The sequence below is a fragment of the Pristis pectinata genome, chromosome 26, assembly GCF_009764475.1.
Source record: "Pristis pectinata isolate sPriPec2 chromosome 26, sPriPec2.1.pri, whole genome shotgun sequence".
Taxonomy (NCBI): Eukaryota; Metazoa; Chordata; class Chondrichthyes; order Rhinopristiformes; family Pristidae; genus Pristis; species Pristis pectinata.
Window position 1 is genome coordinate 26,134,461 of NC_067430.1, and position 22,995 is coordinate 26,157,455.

At 43.4% G+C, this 22,995-nt stretch overlaps 1 protein-coding gene across 1 annotated transcript in view; it reads right to left on the reverse strand.

Annotated features, from left to right (window-relative positions):
• tmem201 (transmembrane protein 201) overlaps positions 1–22,995 on the reverse strand; it is a 144,900-nt gene that overhangs the window by 27,040 nt on the left and 94,865 nt on the right. Inside the window, exon 8 of the mRNA XM_052039419.1 lies at positions 3,569–3,640. Coding sequence (XP_051895379.1) covers positions 3,569–3,640 — 72 coding nt within the window. The remainder of the gene's footprint in view (positions 1–3,568; positions 3,641–22,995) is intronic.

Consider the following 22,995-nt stretch of genomic DNA (forward strand, 5'->3'; position numbering starts at 1 on the left):
TAAGACCGTGCACTTGCACATAACACTGCTTAACCCAAAAGCTGCTAATGTACCAAAGAGCAAAATGACTTGCATTTACAAATCCCCTTAAATGAACTTAGAATATCTCAGAGTGCTTTGAAATTAATGAAATACTTTTGAAATGTGGTCACTGCCAGGTAATGTGGGAAACAAAGATAGCCAAATTATGCACAGCAAGCTCCTGCGATACTGATGTGATACTGACCAGACAATATTTTTATTGATGCTGACTGAGAATTAAACACTGATGGTATAGCGGGGATTATTTTTTCCCCTTTGAAATAGTGTTGGTGGTCTTCAATGCCCATCTGAAAGGGTGCCTCAGTTTTACATCTTGTCTGGAAGAAGGCTCCACTGACCATGTTGCACTTCCTCAGTTGTGCACTGGAGTGGTCAGCTAGAGCTTTATGCTCAAGTCTCTGGAGTGGAACATGACAGTCATTCTCACAAATGCATGCACGTCCCAGAGTCTACTGACACCAGTTTCTGGGTACCTCCTGTCCCACCAGCAGGAGGTGGCAACCCAGAATGGAGTACGGTGCCCTGGCAATCCTTGACTCTGGACTCCATGAGGTCTCGCAGCAGCTTGTCGAACATAGGCAAAGGAAACCTCCTGCTGACTACCAGCCACAGTCTTCCCTAAGCTTGAGACAAAGTAATCAACAAAGGCAAAGTAATGTACTCTTGGAGTTTCAAGGGCCACAGTCATAACCAGTCTGAAAGGTATGGTTATCTGACTGAGCCTGCAGCAGATGACCAGAAAATCAACATGGGGAAAACCCACTTCATCTCACCCACACTAATTTACCTGTTGCAGAGGCATCAGTCCACAGAATGACCACAGCACAACCTTTGCAGAGACAAACTTCATCCGCACGCTGTATACGTCCTCCATTATGTTGTGCTGCTTTACTATTATGTAAACAGAACACATCTGGCAGTTCAGCACCGGCCAACAACAAAGTGCTGTGGGACACCAGCCCCAGAATTGTATCCCAGCACAGCCTGAAAATTCATGGCCCAAAATATCCCCAACTCCATCTTAACTATCAGGCCACAGTCAAGAGCACACCGGTAGTACTAGACATATCTATAAATGCAGTACCAGTTTGGTGAAATTGGACTACAGATTGAATCAAACGCTCTGCCACATCTAATCCAGAATGTTGATGGACAATTAAATGGTTAAAAAAATGGGGCAGCTCCAAGGACACCCCCATCAATAGTGGGGACCACCATGCAAATGTCAAACTCAAGGGAGAAATGTCAAATGTATGATAAATCTTGGCTTCCTTCTGAGGTCCCTTCCATTGCTAAACCATAGTTTGGCCAATATGACTCACTCTGTGTGATTTCAAGAAATGGCTGAGAGCACAATCTGACAAAGGTCCCGATCAGACAAAATCCCAGCTGTAGGACTGAAGAATTGCACTGTTTGTGTAGTTACAGTAATGACATCCACCTGAATATGGGAAATTGCCTGGGTATGTCCTGTTTACAAAACGCAGGATAAATCCAATCAGGTCAATTACAGTTCCATCAACATACACTCAATCACCAACGTGTCAACAATCACACTGCACTTACCAACAATCTGCTCACCAATGGTTAAGCTTGATTTCCACCAGCACAATTATGCTCCAAACCTCATTCCAGTCTCGATCCAAACATGAAGAGCTAAATCCCTGTGATAAGGCAATGGTAACTACCCTTGACTTCAGGTGTAGTAGCAAGGAGCATTGGCAAAACTGAAATCAATGGGGATCAAGAGGAAAGCACTCCACTGGCTGGAGTTATACCCTGGATGAAGGAACTGCTGACAGTGAAAGACAATTAACTTAACCCACTGCAGCATTCCTCAGGGTAGTGTCCGAGGTCCATCCACCTTCAGCTACTTCACCAACATTTCCCTTCCATTGTAAAATGAGAAATGGATGTGTTTGCTGATGATTGAACAGTGTTCACTTCCATTTGCAATTTCACAGATAACCAAGCCATCTAGACCTGCATGCAGCAAAGTCACAACTGATGTTATAATTCCACTCGTGCTACACAAGCCTCAGAAAATGAACAGCTCCGACCAGGGAGAACCCAAGCACCTCCCATTGAGATAAAAAAGCATTGCCTTCGTCAAATCTCCAAACCTCAGCCACCAACCAGAAATTTAACTGGATCGGCCATGTAAATAGTGTAGATACAACAGCAGATCAGAGGCCAAGTTATAACGCAGCAAGTGCTCAACCCTTGGCCCGTCAATGGCTCCTCAAGGTACGAGTCAGGAGTGTGGTGAATACTCTCCACTTGCCTGCAATGCTCAGCTCAAAGCACCTCAGTAGTAAATAGAACACTACTTGATTGGCACCTGATTCTCTATCATCTTAAATATTTACTCTCTATAATGCCACTCATCGATGGCTCCAGTATGTACCAGCTATAAGATGCACTGCAGCATATCAGAGGTTTCTCAATGACATTTGCCAAGCTCATAAACTATCAGCTGGAATAAGGGAAATGCACAAAAACACTCTGTCACCTCTTAGTTCCCAGTCCAGTCTCAGTGGGTCCAGAAACAGTCCAATTGACTAGATACTTAACTGTCCTCTGAGATGGCCCAGCAAGCCACTCAGTTCAAGGGCAATTAGTGACGGTCAATTAACACTAACCTTACCAGCAATGCCCACATCTTGTGATTAAATAAATAACATTACTGATCGATATTATGACAGCACGTTGCTTTTCTAGTGATGCTACAGGCAAATAAGTGCAAAGAGTTTTAAACATCTAGGATCACAGAATTTCTTATTCTGATACACTCTAGATTGAGGAGATGAAGCAATCAGTTAATGTAGTTAGGACAGAACATAGAAAACAGCACAGGAACAGACCCTTCAGCCCACCATGTCTGTGCTGACCACGATGCCGATCTAAACTAATCCCATCTGTCTCCACATGGTCCATATCCCTCCATTCCCTGCCTGTGCATGTGTCTGTCTAAACGTCTCTTCAACACTGCTATCATATCTGCCTCTACCGTCTCCCTTGGCAGTGTGTTCCAAGCACCCACTGCTCGCAAATCTCCTTCTAACCTTCCCCCTCTCACCCTAAACCCATGCCCTCGAGTATTTGACATTTCCACACTGGGAAAAAGACTCAATCAATGCTATCTATGCCTCTCATAATTTTATAAACTTCTGTCAGGTCGCCCCCTCAGACTCTGACACTCCAGAGAAAACAACCCAAGTCTATCCAACCTCTCCTTATAGCGAACAGAGTCCAATCCAGGGGAAAATCAACCCTCTACCACTACCTTCTGTCTTCAATGACCAAGCCAATTTTGGATCCAATTTACTAACTCACCATGCAGCCCACGTGACTTAATCTTCTGGACCAGCCTACCACGAGCAGCTTGCAGTCTGCCCTGATATAACCATACTTCAATTTCCCTGTCTTGATACTCCAATCCAAACACAGCTAACGTTACACTCACCCAGATGCAGCTACGCTTACACTGATTTCAAGACTAACCTTGTGTTCCAAATAAACCTACCTGAAGGAGGCGAATCCTTGAACAGAGTCACCTGTGACGTTGGCCGACTTCCGCTGAACAAGTAGCCCGAATCTGTCGATGAACATGAAAATGAATTTTAGTTTCCAATCACAGAATGGTTAATGCAAAGGTGACAGCCATTAAAAGAAGTAGTCCAATTATCCCCGGTTCGTTCTCCTGTGGGACATGTGCCCAAGCCCTCATTGGGCAGTGATTTGGAGGACGGCATGGAGCAAAATCAACATCTGGAATAAATGTCTAATCTCCAAGCCAATGGCAAGACCTCCTGATGTTGACCTGCTGCTTAAGATATGGAAGGTTCTAAATCAGATCCAAATGTGTGCAGTTGTTGAAGTCACTTGATGTGCAATCAATATAAAAGGAGTTCTGCAGATTGGGATTGTGACAACTCTGATCCAATTGTGGAGCACCATCTGCCTGACAGTGATGGTATGGACAGGCAGTTCCTCTGCTCAAGACTAATAACCTTAATGTGGATTTGTCATTCCAAGGCAGCCCGATAAAAGTTAAGGTCCATTCCTCAAGTTCACATCTCATTATAAAGAAGTTCTGTTCACAGAAGCAATAAAGTCTGCTTCCAAAACCCCTTCAGGTTGTGAATTTCAGATCGTAATCTCTCACTCCCACATTCCAAAAACGTACGGGTTAGTAGGTTAACGTGGGTGTAATTGGGTGGCGCAGGTTTGTCGGGCTGGGGGGGGGGGGGGGGGGGGGGGTGGCTGGTTACCGTGCTGTGTAAATAAAGTTAAAAAAAATATTTCCCTCATCTTTCCTTAAATCGGGAACCTCTGGTTCCCAACCCTTCTTTTAGACCACCAGGCTCAAGGACAGCTTCTATCCCGCTGTTATCAGACTCTTGAATGGACCTCTCTAATGCTCTTGATCATAAGTGAACTCTTGATCTCCCAATCTACCTCATCATGGCCCTTGCACTTTATTGTTTAGCTGCTCTGCACTTTCTCTGTAGCTGTGACACTACATTCTGCATTTTGTTTCCTTTTTACTACCTTGATGTACTTAGGATCTGTCTAGATAGCATGGAAAGTTTTTCACTGTACCTCAGTACATGTGACAATAATAAACACATCTCTGTCAAAACCTTGATTTTGAATATTTTTATCAAATTACCTCTCTGCCTTCTCTGCTCAAAGGAGAACCACCTCAGACTCTTCACCTCAAGTCCCACATCACCGACCAATGCCAGTAAATCTCTCCTGTACTCAGGGGCCCAATGGGATTCACTTGAAATAATCATTACTTTTGACTGTGTAAAAAAAAATGTTTAAATATTGCTGATCCTAAAAAATGCTTGGAAATAATTCAGGAGAGATATTAAAATTAATATTTTTTATTTGAGATTGTCACAGCCATCTGGACCAATTGGTATTGGTATATTATTGTCATTTGTACCAAGGTCCAGTGAAAAACTTGTCTTGCATACCGATCGTACAGGTCAATTCATTACACAGTGCAGTTACATTGAGTTAGTACAGAGTGCATTGAGGTAGTACAGGTAAAAACAATAACAGTACAGAGGAAAGTGTCACAGCTACAGAGAAAGTCCAGTGCAGACATGTAGAGTTTACAGAAAGATTAAGTGTTCCGACAAGACGCACACTTACCAACAAGTGTTGCTAAGTTAGCATGCTGGGTCATGGGTGCTTGATAAAAGTGATGAAAATGACAATTGACCCAACAACTAATAAGGTGCTGTAACCTGAGCAACACAACAGTTTTCCACGTGTAAGCACTGCTGCTGAGAAATGAAACCACTTACTCATGAGAATTTAGCATATGCAATGTTACAATTAGCTGACACAATTTACGATGCAGATATTATGCATCTGCAGAGAGAGAAACAGAGATAGCCTTTTAAGTCAAGTTTCTCCACAGATGCTGCTCAACCTGCTTGGTGTTTCCTGCTTTCACCAGTTTTAGTTTATATTTTCAGTTTGTGCTATTTGCTCTTCTGAGTGTTAAACTGGATTAAATTTCAAGTCTTCAAGAGCCTGACTTTTACTTTATTTGTTCATAGGATACGGCCAATGGTTATTGTCTTGACCTCACAATCTACCTTGTCGTGGCCCTTGCATCCTTATTGTCTACCTGCACTGCACTTTCTCTGTAACTGCAACACTATATTCTGCATTCTGTTATTGTTTTTCCTTTATACTACCTCAATGTACTGCTGTACAGAATGATCTGTATGGATGGTATGCAAACAAATCTTTTCACTGTGTCTCGGTACATGTGACAATAATAAATCAATTACCTCGGCACCTTTGATCATAATGAAGGGGTGAGCAAGCACATGGGGCTGACTGGCCTACTTGTGCTGCTACAACTTACACCCTAATGAACTGAATGGTTTGCTCCACCATTTCATAATGCACTAAAAGTCAGCTCACATTCTGATTGGTCTCAAGACACACACAGCCAGACCAGAAGGGACAGAAAATTTCCTCTTGAAAAATATTTGTGAATTAGACAGCATATTACAGCAACCCAGTGGTTTCCTGGTCTTCCATTACTGATAATTGCATTTTATTCCAAATTTAAGTATTTGAATTTAATTCACCAGCTGCCCAGATGGTATTCAAACTCACATCTCCGGATCATTAGTCCAGGATTAGATCATTGACCCAAAACATTACCTCTTCTCCACCCCCTCCTCGTCCCTCACCAGATGTTGCTTGACATACTAAGTATTTGCAGAATCTTCTGTACTTTTTATTTCAGATTTTCAGCATCTGCCTTGTTAATCTGGGCCTTGGGATTAAATTCAGTAACTTCACCATTATACGGCTGGATCCTCATTGTTATCCTAAGAATGCTCCTAACAGACACACCTGATACTTAGAGCAGACTTCAGGAAGTATTTCTTTTTTGAAAGGTCATTGCTGGGATCTCCCAAAGTGCAAGAGGTGAAGAAAGCCAAAAGTGGTACATTAGTGATATCACCATCTGTTTTACAAAATGCACTGTTTCACCACCGTCAAAATATACAGAAGATTCTGTTCATAGTGTTATAGAGTCAGAGAATGATACAGCACGGAAACAGGCCCTTCGGCCCAACTGGTCCATGCCGACCAAGATTCCCATCTAAACCAGTCCCATTTGCCCTCATTTCGCCCATACCCCTCTAAACCTTTCCTGTCCATGTACCTGCCCAAGTACCTTTTAAATCTTGTTAATGTACCTGCCTCAACCACTTTATGGGTGGAAAAAGTTGCCCCTCAGGCTCCTATTAAATCGCTCCCCTTTCACCTTAAACCTATGCTCTCTGGTTCTTGATTCCCCAACCCTGACAAAAAGATTGTGTGCGTTCACCCTATCTATGCCCCTCATAATTTTATACACCTCTATAATACCACCCTTCATTCTCCTACGCTCCAATGAAAAGGGTCCCAACCTGCTCAACCCCTCTCCATAACTTAGTCCCTCGAGTCCTGGCAACATCCTGTAAATCTCCTCTGCACTCTTTCCAGCTAAATGGCATCTTTTCTATAGCAGGGTGAACAAAACTGAACACAATGTTCCAAATGCGGCCTCACCAACGCCTTGCACAACTGCAACATAACATCTCATACTCAATGCCCTCACTGAAGGCCAGTGTGCCAAACGCCTTTTTCACCACCACCTACCTGTGACGACACTTTCAAGGAACCATGTAGTTGTAAGGCTTTTCCCCCCCTCACTACTTGCAAGCAGAGAAGGCTCAAATCTTTGCACAGCATCAGTAGTGGCACTGTCACAACTGAAGCAAGTGTTGAGTTTGCTCATTTGTTTACCAGTTGTTCAATAATTCCTAACTTGGATACACATGAATGCAGAATCGCCAACACATGGTATTCTATCAATACTAAAAACAGTGGGGCAGATCGACACGTAAGAATAGAGCCACTTTGATAAAAGTGGAACATTAACCATCTCCTCTCCTTCAGATATTGACCAGGAAGTTGCACTTTGCACCATTCAGATTCCATTTCTGTCTTGAAAGAGGAATGGATTCTGCAGATAGAAGAGACTGCAGACGCTGGAATCTGGAGCAACAAACAATCTGCTGGACGAACTCAAGCAGGTTGAGCACCATACAGTATGTGGGTGGGGGTTGGAACTGTCAACGTTTTGACCCGAAATGTTGAGAATTCCTTTCCCCACCCCAATAGATGCTGCTCAACCTGCTGAGTTCTTCCAACACATTGTTTGTTGCAATGGATTCTGCGGTTGGTGAAATCACAAAAATATTATTGATGAGCCTTTTTCCAACATTACAACAGTGACGTCACCATCTGTAAAGCACTTCAGGATATCGTAGGATCATAAACGGGTGCTACAGAAATACAAAACTCTATTTTAGTTCAACGTTGCTTCATTCCCTGTCAAATGAGTAATTAAAATTATTGAGCTAAATTTTATTTTTGTAATGGCAAAAAATTAACTGAATTATCAGTGAATTTTAGACGAGAACAAACGGAACAAAAACAAGAAGCACCGTCCAACTGACTGGTCTGAAATTTTTCAACATTACGAGAGAACCAGAACAACGTACCGACTGCTATCGTAATAAAATCTATTCTGCGTCCCTTTGATTTGCATTGTATCTTGCCAATCCCTTCAAAGGAGGTGAAGAAATCCAGCAAAGTGATAAAAGCTAGCGTTCCTTTCTTGCTCTGTGACAATATGGACAAGTAACTGTAGGATTAGACTCAAGAGAATTTCCAAAAAGACTACATCAAACATTTGATACAATAGAACCTTTCACATTGTTCTGAAACAACACCACATTTCCCCTGGAATTAAAGCAAAGCATTTCTGACATGCTTTGCCCGATCACTTTGCTCAGGTTGCTTTCAGATGTCGGGAGGTGCTGGTGGAAAGTTGAATACAGCTAGTAATCTGCAGGAATCTTCGTGCTGTCACCAAACGAGGGAAACAATCATCCCCAACACCTGTAGGTCAAGGGCCAAGGAGTCAATCTCAAAAGCATCCAGCGTTGAATGTCAGAACTAACAAGAGAGCTGGATGTGTCAAACTGCTGCAATTCCCTAGCTGTTCCTTCACATGCAGGTGGGAGCCAAGGCTCTCTGTTGAATGCATCATCAGGACCTTTGGCCTTTCTTTTCCCAAAACTCTACAAACAGACTGATCCCTTCTCTCACACAGTCACTGAACCCTGTTGTTCCAAACACAGAGGAACACATTTCTCAAGGCAGCAAATACAACTGCTAATGATGGAAATTTTAAACTTTTTGGGACGATAAAGATTAAAAGATCTTTAAAGTTGTTAGCTATTTAACATTATATTTTAACTGATTTTCAAATACAGGACTAAACTAGAACAAAAAATCATCATGATAATGGACTCAATACTTGATTCTTCAGATGGAAAGAGATAATTTACATAAAATATTACATATATAAAGATAAATTAAACAATTCAGGCCTCCCATGGCTTTAAAGTTTTAAAAAAATCAGAATTTCTTTAATTCATCCAGGGGATCTGGGTGCTGCAGGCAAAACCACCATGTATTGCTATCCTTAATAACTAAATATTTCCACATGATTGTATTTGAGGGTAACTAACCTCACCACAGATCTGTAACAAAAAAACAAACTTTCATTCACAAAAATAAATATTTTGCCAAAGACGGTTCACACTCCTTTTGCTTGGAAAATGATTCATTGCCCTGGTAGTCAACACGTGGCTATTACTGGAATCCCAAAGAGCCAACACTTCTGCTCGCTGCGGGTTTGATAGACTTGCACTACTGTGCCAAGTGGAGTGAGAAAGATGTTGATCAAAGTGACATTGGTGATAACAAAGACAAATTAAGCAAAGGAAAGGCAGCAACAATGGGGGAATCTGCTCATAGAATCATTGTAAACTGATGACCCATTCAAACCATTTTGCTTACGCCAATCAAGAAAGACCCTAACTCAACCAAATCCCACCTTTCAGCAGCGGATCCTCAACCCCGTAGGTCATGGGTCTTCAACAACACACCCAGGCACTGAGTAAAGGTGAAGGCTTCTGCCTCTTGCTGCTCTTTCAGGCAGCGACTTCCAGGTCCCCGCCACACTCCAGGCGGAAAAACAAATTCTTGAGCAAATTTCAAGTCTTTTTCTGGACATCCCAAGGAGTTTTACAGACAATGAAATGCTTTTGAATCATAGTCATTGCTATAATGTGGGGATTGTGGCAGTTAAGATATGCAGAGCAAGCTCCCACAAAAAGAAACACATAACATTGCCTGTACATAATTAATGCATTTTATCAATGCATTATTAACACACATTAGCTGGGACATTGGTCATAATCTTTCTTCCTTCAAAACAGCACCAAGGGATTTTTTACATCCACATGTGAAGGCTGATGGGAAACAGCTTATGTCACATCTGCAAGATGGCACTTGCTCAGTACTGCACTGAAGTGTCACCTTGGATGCCTGTGTTGAACTCTTTGGAATTAACCCATAACATTCTGACTCTGAGGTGAATGACTAAGTTTGTTAAAAGGGATTGTCGAAAAAAAAGGTTGATTGACTAAGTTTAAACCCAGATAGGGGAAGAGTGCAAAAGGAGGGAAGATTTATCTAAACAAACGACGTTTGACATTATCCTCCTGAAGCAGCACCAGGTGTATGTGCTGTTGAGGATGATGAGAATAATTTGCACTGCAGCCAATTCATTCGAGTAACCTCAGATTCCTGATGACAGAGCATAATAAAAGCAGGACCACATATGAGACACTGGAGTGTGATTAAACACCTTCCTTGTCAAAATCAACAGAAGATCTGGCTCCTGCTTCCTAAAGGCACCCAGTTCAACACCACCATACAACTCCAGCTGCATGGTGAACAGGATACAAAAGGAAAAAGTTATTTGGCAATTCCTTTTTACAAGGCCATTGTGTCCCTTTCAGTTGAGCGATGAGGGAAGATGAGCTACTTTTGCTGACCCCTCTGAGGAACCGATGCACGATCCACCTGCCCGTGTCTTGTACTGATCAGAGCCCCGTCAACAGCTTTTGTTCTCCAGCGCTCTCCCCCATCTATCACTATCTGTCCTGACAAGACTTCAAGAAAATAGGGGCTTCGACTGATGGCAGCCTGCCAACCAAACTTTAACTCATGCAAGGCCGGATGTCAGTCCCAATTTATAAATCTTTCCAGGGTCACCTGCACATTTTCAACAGTCACCCTCATGTCAACATTTATCAAGCAGAAATGGTTTCTTTGCTACCCGAACCCATGGAATTGGCTTCTGCAGAACTAAGGTGTGGAAACCAGAGCACCTTCAACAACCACACCTGTGGATTGCACAAGTTAATTCCCACAGACGACGAAGAGAAACTCAAAATTTAAGCAATTTTAACAACAGGTCATTACTACAATATTTGTCTAGTATTTCAAAGCTTTTTCTTAAAAAAAAGTCTTTCGTTGTAAAAGCCCCTTTTTCCTACGTCAGTTTCAGTGTTAATTTGGAGCTCAGTTTAGAAGAGGTAAACAATATGCTGTTTCATTTGGATAATGTTCATGGCCCATCTCTCTGTTCTGGTAAACAAAGGAGTTGGATTTAATGCACATGGAGGGGTGGGAAGGATCAAGGTGGTCCACACAATTCTGCATTCTGCAGATACTGGAATCTGGAGCAGCACACTCAAAATACTTGAGGAACTCAGCAGGTCAGGCAGCATCTATGGAGGGAAGTAAACAGTCGACGTTTCAGGTCGAGACCCTTCAAGGTGGTGATGCGTTTGGATGATGAGAGGTTGTGATTAGGTGGGGAGATGGAAGGGAGGAGGCGATACACGAGGCTGCGATTAGATTGTGGGAGTACAATGGGCAGCCCAAGTTTCTGCACACTTCCCAGCTCCTAGATTGGGACATCGGCTGGCTGAACCTGTGCCAGATGAGACTTGTCACAAGTACGGCAGTCCCGTTCAAATAACTGGGAGAAATCAGCTGGTGTGAGAATAAGGAGTGTGTGTGTGTGTGTACATGCATTTTTACACAGTGTTTCAAAGGTTTTATTTCTTTTCAAATCATTAGTTTTAGCTTTAGACAAGTCCTAAGTAATGTTAACTGTAAACAAACTCTCAATGAGAGCTTCAACCACTGAGCCTGGTGAGAGGCCCTACCGGCTGTCAAAGCCATTCTGTGAGAGCAGCCAAGCTGCCTGCACTGTGACAGCTTCTGCCACATTCAAGTCCAGTGCTCCCTGTGCAAGATATTGCTGCGTCTGGGAGAAACAGTGTGGCTCATGGACAAGCAGCTAATGAGACTTGGGCAACAGAAGATGTTTCCCAAAATTTCCTGATGCCTTTATGTCAACTTTTATTCCAAGTTGGTGACTGGCAGTTGTCTCTCGTCTGCCTCTGTCCAAAACTCTGGAATACTTTTCCTAAACCTCCCAACTTTAAGATTCTCTTTAAAACTTAGCTTTCTATCCAAACTTCCGATTGCCTGTCCTAATACGTCCTTAAGCGATGCTCCTGTAGGGCACTTTGGAGTGTTTTGCTACATTAAAGTCACTATAGAGATGGAAGCTCCCGTTGATGCACTGTTAGTTGGAAACAGGACTAATGCTTCGTAGAAATGTCTGAAATTTTCTCTTCCACAATGCAGCAAATATTCAAGTTTACAATTTGCTGCCACGAATAAATGACCAAGTGTGCTGATTTTACATAACCTTACCGCCAAGGAGATCTTGCACAAGCACCCCAGCCTATTAATTCAACATCTATACCACAAATGTCACTAAATAATCGCCAAACCTACAAAAGTGCTACACAAATTCAGGGCTTCTTCCCTTTCAGCCTGCTGCTAGGTGATCTTGTGAAAATAACACTCGAGGAAAAGTGGTTTGTAACTTGAAGTTTTTCTTCACAAAAATATTCAAAATCTAGACATTAAGGACTCCTGCAGCCATTTTATTCACATTGGTACATGTCTATTTTATTCACATTGTTATTTAAATAACATTGCCTGAATGTTCAAAACAACATACTTGGGAGAGTAATTCTGTAATTTTCTAATGATAATTACAATCCCCAACTAAAATGCAGCACAATTCACAGTAATCACTGAACTATAGACCAACAAATATTAATTAAAAGGCTAACAAAAGTGCTAAGTATCAAGACAAACAGTACTAGATGTGACAACTCTACAAGAACCAACACAAATGCATAATCACAGTTTGGTGTTGGAGTAAATATCTAACAATTTGATGACATACATGACCAGCACCAGGCTGATACCAAGGGAGCAGATGTTGCTAGTACACAATCCACTTCAATCATTTTTTCTCCATAATATAAGTATTCTTTCTTGTCTTCATCAAATCTTTTACCATTCACTTCCACTATAACTCCCCTCACACCCATTTCTGCTGCGTACAACTCATTGCTGTTGTTTTTTTTTGTAAGTGCCAGGAACCTAACCCAATTCACGTTGCTCAAGTGTAGACCAGTAGGCTATTAACATTGAGTCCATGTGTGTGGTCTTTCTGGAGACAAGCCACAGGATACAAAGAGGGAGGTAAGATGAACTTGGGCTTACACAGCACATTCTAGAGTGAGGTGTCCCAAACATACATTACAAACAAACAACCTACTCCCATACTGACATGTCTGTCCACGGCCTCCTCTACTGCCACGTTGAGGCCAGACGCAGGTTGGAGGAACAACATCTCATATTCCGCTTTGCTAGTCTCCAACCTGATGGCCTCAACATCGATTTCTCTAACTTCCAGTGACCCCCCCCCTTTGCATTCCAGTGGCCCCCTCACCCCTTTCCCCTCCCCACCCTGCCCATCTATTCCCCACCTCCTTCCCTTTATTCCATGGTCTACTGTCCTCACCTACTGGATTCTTCTTCAGCCCTTTACCTCTTCTACCTCTCACCTCCTTACATCACTCCCTTTCATCTCCCCTCCCCCACCCACCTACCTTCCCCCTCTCACCTGGACTCGCCTATCACCTGCCAGCCGGTGCTCCTCCCTCTCCCCTCACCTTCTTATTCTGGCGTCTGCCCTCTTCCTTTCCAGTCCTGATGAAGGGTCTCGACCCAAAACGTCGACTGTTTATTTCCCTCCATTGATGCTGCCTGACCTGCTGAGTTCCTCAGCATTTTGTGTGTGTTGCTCCAGATTCCAGCATCTACAGAATCTTTGCCAAACATACATTGAAGTGCTTTGTGTAGAGTGGTCTCCACTGTAGTGTAGGAAAAGTATAACAGGTATACTGCTTTGGATACTTTTTGGGGGGGGGGGGGGCCACCTACCAGAGGAAAGCCACAGTGATCAGGTCTCTGGCACTGAACTTGGTTGTGAGGCACAGAAGGGAAGGGGGAAGAAGAGGAGAGCGGTAGTGATTGGGGATTCCATAGTAAGGGGGGCAGACAGAAGATTCTGTGGACGTGAAAGAGACTCCCAGATGGTATGTTGCCTCCCTGGTGCCAGGGTCAGGGACACCTCAGATCAGGTCCACAGCATTGTGGGGGGGGGGGGGGGGGGGTGGCGGGCAAACAGCCAGAAGTTGTGGTACATATTGGTACCAATGACATAGGTAGGAAAAGAGATGAGCTCCTGAAGAGGGAATATAGGGAGCTTGGTAGGAAGCTGAAAAGCAGGGCCTCAAGGGTAGTAATCTCTGGATTGCTGCCTCTGCCACACGCCACTGAGGGTAAGAATAGGTTGATTTGGCAGATGAATGCGTGGCTGAGGAGTTGGTGCAGGGGGCAGGTTTTCAGATTTGTGGATCATTGGGATCTCTTCTGGGGAAGGTATGACCTGTACAAAAGGGACGGGTTACACCTGAACTGGAGGGGGACCAATATTCTTGCAGGCAGGTTTGCTAGAACTGTTGGGGAGGGTTTAAACTAGTTTGGCAGGAGGGTGGGAACTGGAGTGATAGGTCAGAGGTTGGTGCATTTAGTGTACAAGTAGATGCAGCATGTAGAAAGACTGTGAGGAAGGATAAGCAGTTGAAAGGGCAAATTTGTAGACAGTTGGATGGTCTAAAGTGTATCTACTTTAATGCAAGAACTATCAGGAACAAAGGTGATGAATTTAGATCATGGGTAAGTACGTGGAACTACGATGTGGTGGCCATTACAGAGACTTGGCTGTCACAAGGGCAGGAATGGCTGCTGGATATTCTGGGGTTAGATGTTTCAAAAGGCACAGGGACGGAGGTAAAAGAGGTGGGGGAGTGGCTTTGCTGATCAGGGACAGATTGACAGCTATAGAAAGGGAGCATGTCCTGGAGGGATCGTCTACTGAGTCAGTGTGGGTGGAAGTCAGAAACAGGAAGGGAGCGATCACTTTATTAGGAGTATTCTACAGATCCCCCCCCCCCCCCCCCCCCCAACAGTAGCAGAGACGCTGAGGAGCAGATCGGGAGGCAGATTTTGGAGAGATGCAAATATAACAGGGTTGTTCTCATGGGTGATTTCAACTTCCCTAATATTGATTGGTACCTCCTTAGCGTAAAGGGGATAGATGGGACATAGTTTGTTTGGTGTGTCAAGGAAGGATTCCTGACACAGTATGTGGACAGGCTGACTAGAGGAGAGGCCATACTGGACCTGGTACTCAGCAATGAGCCTGATCAGGTTTCAGATCTCTCGGTGGGAGAGCATGTTGGAGACATAACTTCTTGACCTTTACCATAGCTTTGGAGAGGGATAGGAGCAGATGATATGGGAAAGTATTTAATTGGTGGAGGGGGAATGATGATGCTATTAGGCAGGAACTTGGGAGCACAAATTGGTGAGTAGGATTAAGGAAAACCCAAGGCATTCTACGCGTATGTGAAGAATAGGAGGACAACTAGAGAGAGGTTAGGACCGATCAGGGATAAAAGAGGAAACACTTGCCTGGAGTCTGAAGAGGTAGGGGAGGTCCTTAATGAATACTTTGCTTCAGTATTCACCAGTGAGAGATACCTTGATGTTTGTGAGGATGGTGTACGACAAGCTGATACGCTAGGGCATGTCGACATGAGGAAAGAGGATGTGCTGGAACTTTTGAAAAACATCGGGATAGATAAGTCACCAGGGCCGAACGGGATAAATCCAAAGTTATTACGGGAAGCAAGGGAAGAGATTGCTGCACCTTTGGTGACAATCTTTGCATCCTCACTGGTCACAGGAGTAGTGCCAGATGATTGGAGGGTGACAACCGTTGTTCCTTTGTTCAAGAAAGGGAGCAGGGATAACCCTGGGAATTACAGACCAGTGAGTCTTTCTTCAGTGGTGGGCAAATTACTGGAGAAGATTCTTAGAGACAGGATTTATGGGCATTTGGAGAAGCACAAGCTGATTCGGGACAGTCAGCATGGCTTTGTGAGGGGCAGATCGTGCCTTGCGAGCTTGACTGAATTCTTTGAAGATGTGACAAAGCACATTGATGAAGGTAGAGCAGTGGATGTAGTGTACATGGATTTTAGTAAGGCGCTTGATAATGTTCCTCATAGAAAGCTCTTTCAGAGAGTCAGAAGGCATGGGATACAGGGAAACTTGGCTGTGTGGATTCAGAATTGGCTCGCCCATAGAAGACAGAGGGTGGTTGTTGATGGAGCGTATTCTGCCTGGAGATCGGCAACCAGTGGTGCTCCACAGGGATCTGTACTGGGACCCCTGCTCTTTGTGATCTTTATAAATGACTTGGGTGAGGATGTGGAAGGGTGGGTTAGTAAGTTTGCAGATGACACGAAGGTTGGTGGTGTTGTGGATAGGATATTGATAGGATGCAGAGCTGGGCTGAGAAGTAGCAGATAGAGTTCAACCTGGAAAAGTGTGTAGTCCATAGATCCCTGAAGGTTGTCGCGCACGTTGATAGTGTTGTTAAGAAGGTGTATTGAGTGTTGGCCTTCATTAGTCAGGGTATTGAGTTCAAGAGCCGCGAGGTAATGTTGCAGCTCTATAAAACTCTGGTTAGACCACACTCGGAGTACTGTGTTCAGTTCTGGTTGCCTCATTATATGAAGGATGTGGAAGATTTAGAGAGGGTGCAGAGGAGATTTGCCAGGATGCTGCCTGGATTGGAGAGCATGTCTTATGAGGATAGGCTGAGCAAGCTAGGGGTTTTCTCTTTGGAGCTAAGGAGGATGAGAGGTGACTTGATAGAGGTGTACAAGATGATAAGAGGCATAGATCAAGTGGACAGTCAGAGACTTTTTCCCAGGGCGAAAATGGCTAACACGAGGGGACATAATTTTAAGGTGACTGGAGAAAGGTTTGGGGGGGTGGGGGGGATGTCAGAGGCGAGTTTTGTTTTTACACAGACAGTGGCCACCACTGCTGGCAGAGGTTGTGGGGGCAGATTCATTAGGGACATTTAAGAGACTCTTAGATAGACACATGAACGATATAGAAATGGGGGGGGCTACATGGGAGGGAAGGGTTAGATAGATCTTAGAGCAGGACAAAATGTCAGCACAACATCGTGGAGGAAGGGCCGGACTGTGCTGTAATTTTCTATGTTCCGTTCTATGTACTTAACCCACATCAAGTACTCACAACATGGCAATGCAACAAACACTTAATGACCTGTATTTAGTGATTTTGATCAAAGTAAGATTAATAACCAGGGAACAGGAGTGGGATCAATTGCCTCTTTCTCCCGCTCCCCAGTCGGAGAGTACAGACAGAGTTTCAGGTTTTCATTGGGAAGATTACACCTCATACAGTGAGGCACTCTGTTGGAACTGAATGAAAGTTTCAACCAAGATCTTTAAGCCATATAAGATAGATAAGGTGAATAGCCACCGTCTTTTTCCCAGGATAGGGTCGTCCAAAACTAGAGGGCATAGGCTTCAAGTGAGAGGGGAAAGCTTTACAAGGACCCCGAGGGGAGGGTGGTGCGTATATTGAATGGCAGAGCAAGCAGTGGAGGCAGGTACAATAATGACATTTAAAAGACATTTGGACAGGTACATGGAAGGTACATGAGGGCCAAATGGGACTAGCTCAGTTGGGCAACTTGGTCAGTATGGATGATTTGGGCCGATGGGCCTGTTTTCTGTGCTGTATAGCTCTATGACTCAAATTCCTGGAGTAAGATGACCATTTGTGTTCTGCCTCTGCCTCATCTGCAGGCCAGACCAGTTAATCCAGAAAAATTATAATCCAGCCTTCAGACAGATCAAGTTTTCTCAATTTAAATTAGTTTGTCAAATCAATGTTGTGCAAGTGTGGAGAACAAGTTCCATGAGAAAATAAAGGCATAGATTAGAAACCATAAGATTCCTTGGAGGCACAAGAGACTGCATATGCTGGAATCTGAAGCAACAAAGATCCTCCAGCATCTTGAGACTCCTTGTAGTCAGTTTTTAGTGGTGTTTGGCCATTGGCAGAGGGATTGGGAATCATAAGCTTTCAGAAGTAGTTTCAACCTGTATGATCTTGTTTTTGTTCAAGCTGTATCATTAGAAATTTAGAGAACAGATGAACAATCAACAAACAACAGCCAGAGATGTTAATCTTTTTTTTAAAGAGTTAAGCTGGCAATAAAAGTAATATTTAAATATAAATATAGTGTCACATGAGAAGATTGCCCGTCTTGGGACATTTAATTTAGTTCTTTACGATTGGCAGTAAAAATAAAGCAGAGGAGTTCAGGAGATTGGCTGCCAAACCTTCGAGGATCAACAGCTGGAATTTATCTAGTCATTTGTCTGAAGATCTGTGCTCTATTTGTCATAAGTGATCAAACTTCCCAAGGAACCCACAGATTGCAGAGTAGAACATAGAATGATACAGCACAGGAACAGGCCCTTTGGCCCATGATGTTATATCGGTATTGGCTTATTATTGCTGAATTGATTAAGCTAATGATGTCTAATTAAACTAATCCTTTCTGCCTGTACATGTCCATATCCCTTCATTCTCTGCCTAAAGTTCTTCAACCAATGCTGGAAAGAGTACTTAATTACTGCAATAATTACTGCAATACTTAAAATTTCAATTTGATTGTAGTAATTAAGGTAATGACATGACATAAAACTCCAGGACATCCTAAAAAGATAAGATAAAGGTGATACAAAAAATGCAGCTTGTTCTTCCTTTCCAATTATATGCTTCAATAAAAGCTGTCCTTTGATGAGGCCCCATTTTGTCCTGTACACTGGGTACAATTTCTAAGAGGAACCAGGGAGATCTCCCCAGTGCCCTGGCCAACACTGATCCCTGAACCCACATCACTGACACAGATGTGGCTATCAGCTCATTGCTGTCAGTGGGAGCTTTGTGCGCACAAATTGGCAGCTGTGTGTGCCCCATGCCAAAGATACTGTAAAGTACTTTGGAATGTCCTGAGGTTATAAGAGGTGCCATACATAAACATAAGTGGGATTGGCACAAATGTTGGTGTGGTGTGTCAGTCCCATCCTGAACAAATTAGATGCAAAATGTATTTTAAACATTTCCATTGCCCAGTAATCACATCCATCAGCTTAAAGGATCTCACGTGGATGTGGATACGTGGTAGAGACAGGTATGTTCTGGGAGAAGTGCATCAAACTCCAGACTGAATCAAACCTTTATCACAGCATGCTGCAGGAGACAACGGAACTTTATAGAGGCAACTTTTTCTTATAAACATAACGTGTAAACAATCTGCAAGAAACATTTTCTTTCACAAACAAGAGGCATCCAAAGACACGATGTCTATCACCTGTTTTCTGACTGTCTGCGGAATTTCCGCAGAGTAATAAACAAGTACTCCAGGTGCTGATAAGCTCAGAACTCTTCCCCGTCATAACAACTCAAAGAACATTGATGACATGGATTGCATTAAGATTAAATGTTAATTGCATTACGATGCATGGACTTGAATGGAATAAACTGGACACGGAAGGTACAATCACAACAGAGGGGTTTGTGTCAATCAACTATTCAGGCTTCATTTTTTCTATTATTAAAAAAAAGGAGTGCAGAAGCAAAACTGGGTAACTTGCAAAGAAACTATGGACAGCTTCTGATCAACCTGTATGGTTGGGACCACCTCCTTTGTTTAACGATTGGGGTGAATTTCGTCCAGAGTCGGAGTTCAAGCTAATTACATGGGATTTTCGGTTCCAGTTAAAAGTTAGAACCCGTGTAAGATTTTCAGAATACAAAAACTGCAACAGTGCAAGGTACTTTATCAGGTGATTTAAGTTTTCAGTTTATTAAGGGAAACTGATAAAGAGAAGCTATTTCTGTTCCTCAGGGGTCTAGCACTAGGAGATATAGTCTCAAAATCATAACCAGCCCTTTCAAGAATCAACAAAAAGCAAAAAACTGCAGGTGCTGAAAGTTTAAGAGAAGATGCTGTGTGTACTTGGGTGAGGCAGCATCAGTGGAGGAGTAAGAAGAGTTAATGTTTCAGGTTGATGATGGGATTGCATTGAACAGAAATGTTACACTGCTTCTCCCTCCACTGATGCTGATTGACCTGCCAAGTACTTACCGTTTCTGTTTCAAAGAGTGGTTAGGAAACACTTCTGTTCAACATCCCAGGAGTCACCACTGATCAGAAACTCATCTAGACCTGCCATATAAATGCTGCAGCCACAAGGTCAGGTTCAGAGGCCAGGTATTTGGCTGCAAGTGACTCACTTCTGACACCCCAAAGCACCTCCACCATCTACAAGACAAGTCAGGAATGTAACAGAATAATCATCACTTGCTTGGATGAGTACAGCTGCAACAACACCCAAGAAGCTCATCAACATCCAGGCAAAACAGCCTGCTTGGTTGGCACCCCATCCATCACACTAAACATTCATTCACTCCACCACCAAGCGATATACCATCTACAAAACGCTTGACAGTTACTTATCTAGGTCACTCCAATAGCAACTCCCAAACCTGCAAAGGCTTCAGGTGGATGGGAACACCACCACCTTCACGTTCCCTTCGAAGTCGCACTTGATTCTGACTTGGGAATATTTTGCCTTTCTTCTTTCAAGGATCTAGATCTTGGAATTCTATCCACAACAGCACTGTGGGAGCACCTTCACCAGGTTGACTGCAGTAGTTAAGAAGGTGCCTCAGCGCCATGTTCTTAAGGGAAATTAGTAACGAGCAATGAACGTTGGCTTTGCCAGCAATGCCTCAATCCCAGAAAATGGCAAGCAAGGAAAATTATCTTTTTAAGCATGACTTATAGATTTATGGTTAACCAAAGATATTGATGTTTGCAAGGAAAAGGTGGGTATGTTGAGTTAGGTCAGAGTTCAGTCAATCTCAAATTGGCAAAACAGTCTCAAGGGGTTGAATGCCCTCCATCTGTTCTTAGGCTCTGAGGTCAGTGTTTTGGATGGCGTAAAGTGGCCGGATTTTGGAGATTCATCACTCATATATTAGGCCTCTTGAATTTGTTCTCTGTTTATCCCTGGAACTTATTGTCCCCACTCCCAAAACACTGATATAACAATCCAATTAAAGCTGAGAAATCTCTACCTGTGCGAAGGCTGGATTAGTTATTCAGATTTTTAGAATATTGCTTGAACCCAAAGACTTTGCGTCTGAGAAGTGATCTAAGGACAGTGAGAAAGTGCCTGGAGATGCATCACACCCTGCTGTATACCACCTTAGAGGGTAACTTTTGACTTTGTAAAGTGAAGAACTTTTAACATGATCCATACCTTATTGGAAGTCACTAAGGAGGAATTGTGAGGGTGAACATATAAATTGCACTGATTAGAGTCGAAAGCTTAAATGTGACAGTGATTCTCTGCTAATGTGTAGAGAATGCGTGTCATTACAACGTAACTAGATTTTAATATCAAGACATAAAACGAAACTACTTATTCAAAAGTACAGCTCCATACTCTAAGAATCCTCTATTCAACATTAGCTACCAGCATGCAAGTCTACTTAAGCTAGCCCCACGTAACCTGAAAGACTATAGTAGCTTCTAGGGCTGAGCATAAAATTTCTACTGTGAAATGGGGACTGCGTTGATTAAATAGTTGGCTGGTAGCCTGGAGTGTGCTGAGTTCTCATGCTGGGACCCTGCTCTGAATCCAAGCTTTAGGTGACATTTGAACGCAAGTTATGATCTGCAGTGAATTTTCCAAGTTCATGGTCGAGCTGCTCAATTAAATACTCCATCCTGGGGTTAGGGGGATGGGGTCAGGAGTGAGGAAAATGCCGGGCAGAAAGAGGGGCATGGGCAGAACTGGTCCAGGGCAACAATTTTGTGCCAATTTAACCCTCCCGAGAGAGAGGGAAAAGCGATCGGGTACGGGAAGGGAAGCATTAGAGGATGAATGATGTATAGAAAGAAAGAACAATCATGAGGAACAATACTATGTCTGCCTCCATGCTAAGGGAAGGCATCTGATGTGTGCTGACAGTGTGAAAAGTGAATGACATTTGATCCTCCTATCACAAGAGGTCGTCCAGGGAACTGCCCAGTGAACTTCCAAAACCTAATGCCCTGATACTGCAGAACAAAGTCTCAAATTCTCTTATAATTTGCTAGATCAATGCAAAGATTTACCTCTATGCATCATTAATTAAAAGGCAATACTTCAAAACAGAATTATAAATTGTATCATAGGGCAGAGCCAACATTTTAGTTTTACTCTTTGGTTTTGACAGTGTTCTGTCTTGGTTTTCTTAAAACTGTCTGTGAGCTGCTCTAATTCACAGATACCATAACAACAAGGGAAACAGTAGGTGTCGATTGTCTGCACCTGTGGGACAAGTCTGGAATGGCAGAAATGTAATCCCCAGCAAGCCCGAATCTGTTTCAGGCCCCTCTCCACCCACTTACAGTCAATCTGCGGTGATGACAGATTAAACCAGGATGCTTTACTGTGAAGTGGTTTCTCTAATTTACCTCCAGGATTAAGGCTCCAAATAGCAGCCCCCTCTTGGGATTGTTAAAAAACAAAGAGAAACACCACTAGCGTAAGGAATATGAGTTCCAGTGCAGAAATTTGGTGCCGGTGGATTTACCATTTTCTGAATGCAGAGAGTCTACAAAAGACGTGGAAAGTTTCACTTTGCCTCATCATTGAGCTATCCGCAGTAAACCCTAGCAGCTTGGTTATGCTCCTGAGAAACTACCTCCACCACCCACATCATAGCTTGCACTGGGACCTCCATGTCCACATCCTGGTTGACCCCAGTTCCACCATTCAAAGCTGCCATCATTCTGGTGAGGCTGCTCCCCACCTCTTCCTGTACCACCCTCCAGCACTACAGTCCCAAATTACAACCAGATTCTCAGCTCTGAAGAATCTTGTTCTTCTCCCTCCCACTACCCACCCCTTCACACATCACCCCGTGCCTTGTCCCACCACTGCTCACAATTCTCTGCCTTCCTTCCAGACACGCCAGAAGCCCTCTAGTCTTTGCCAAAACCTTTGGCCGCCTTTTTCTGTTATCACCTCTCTGAGG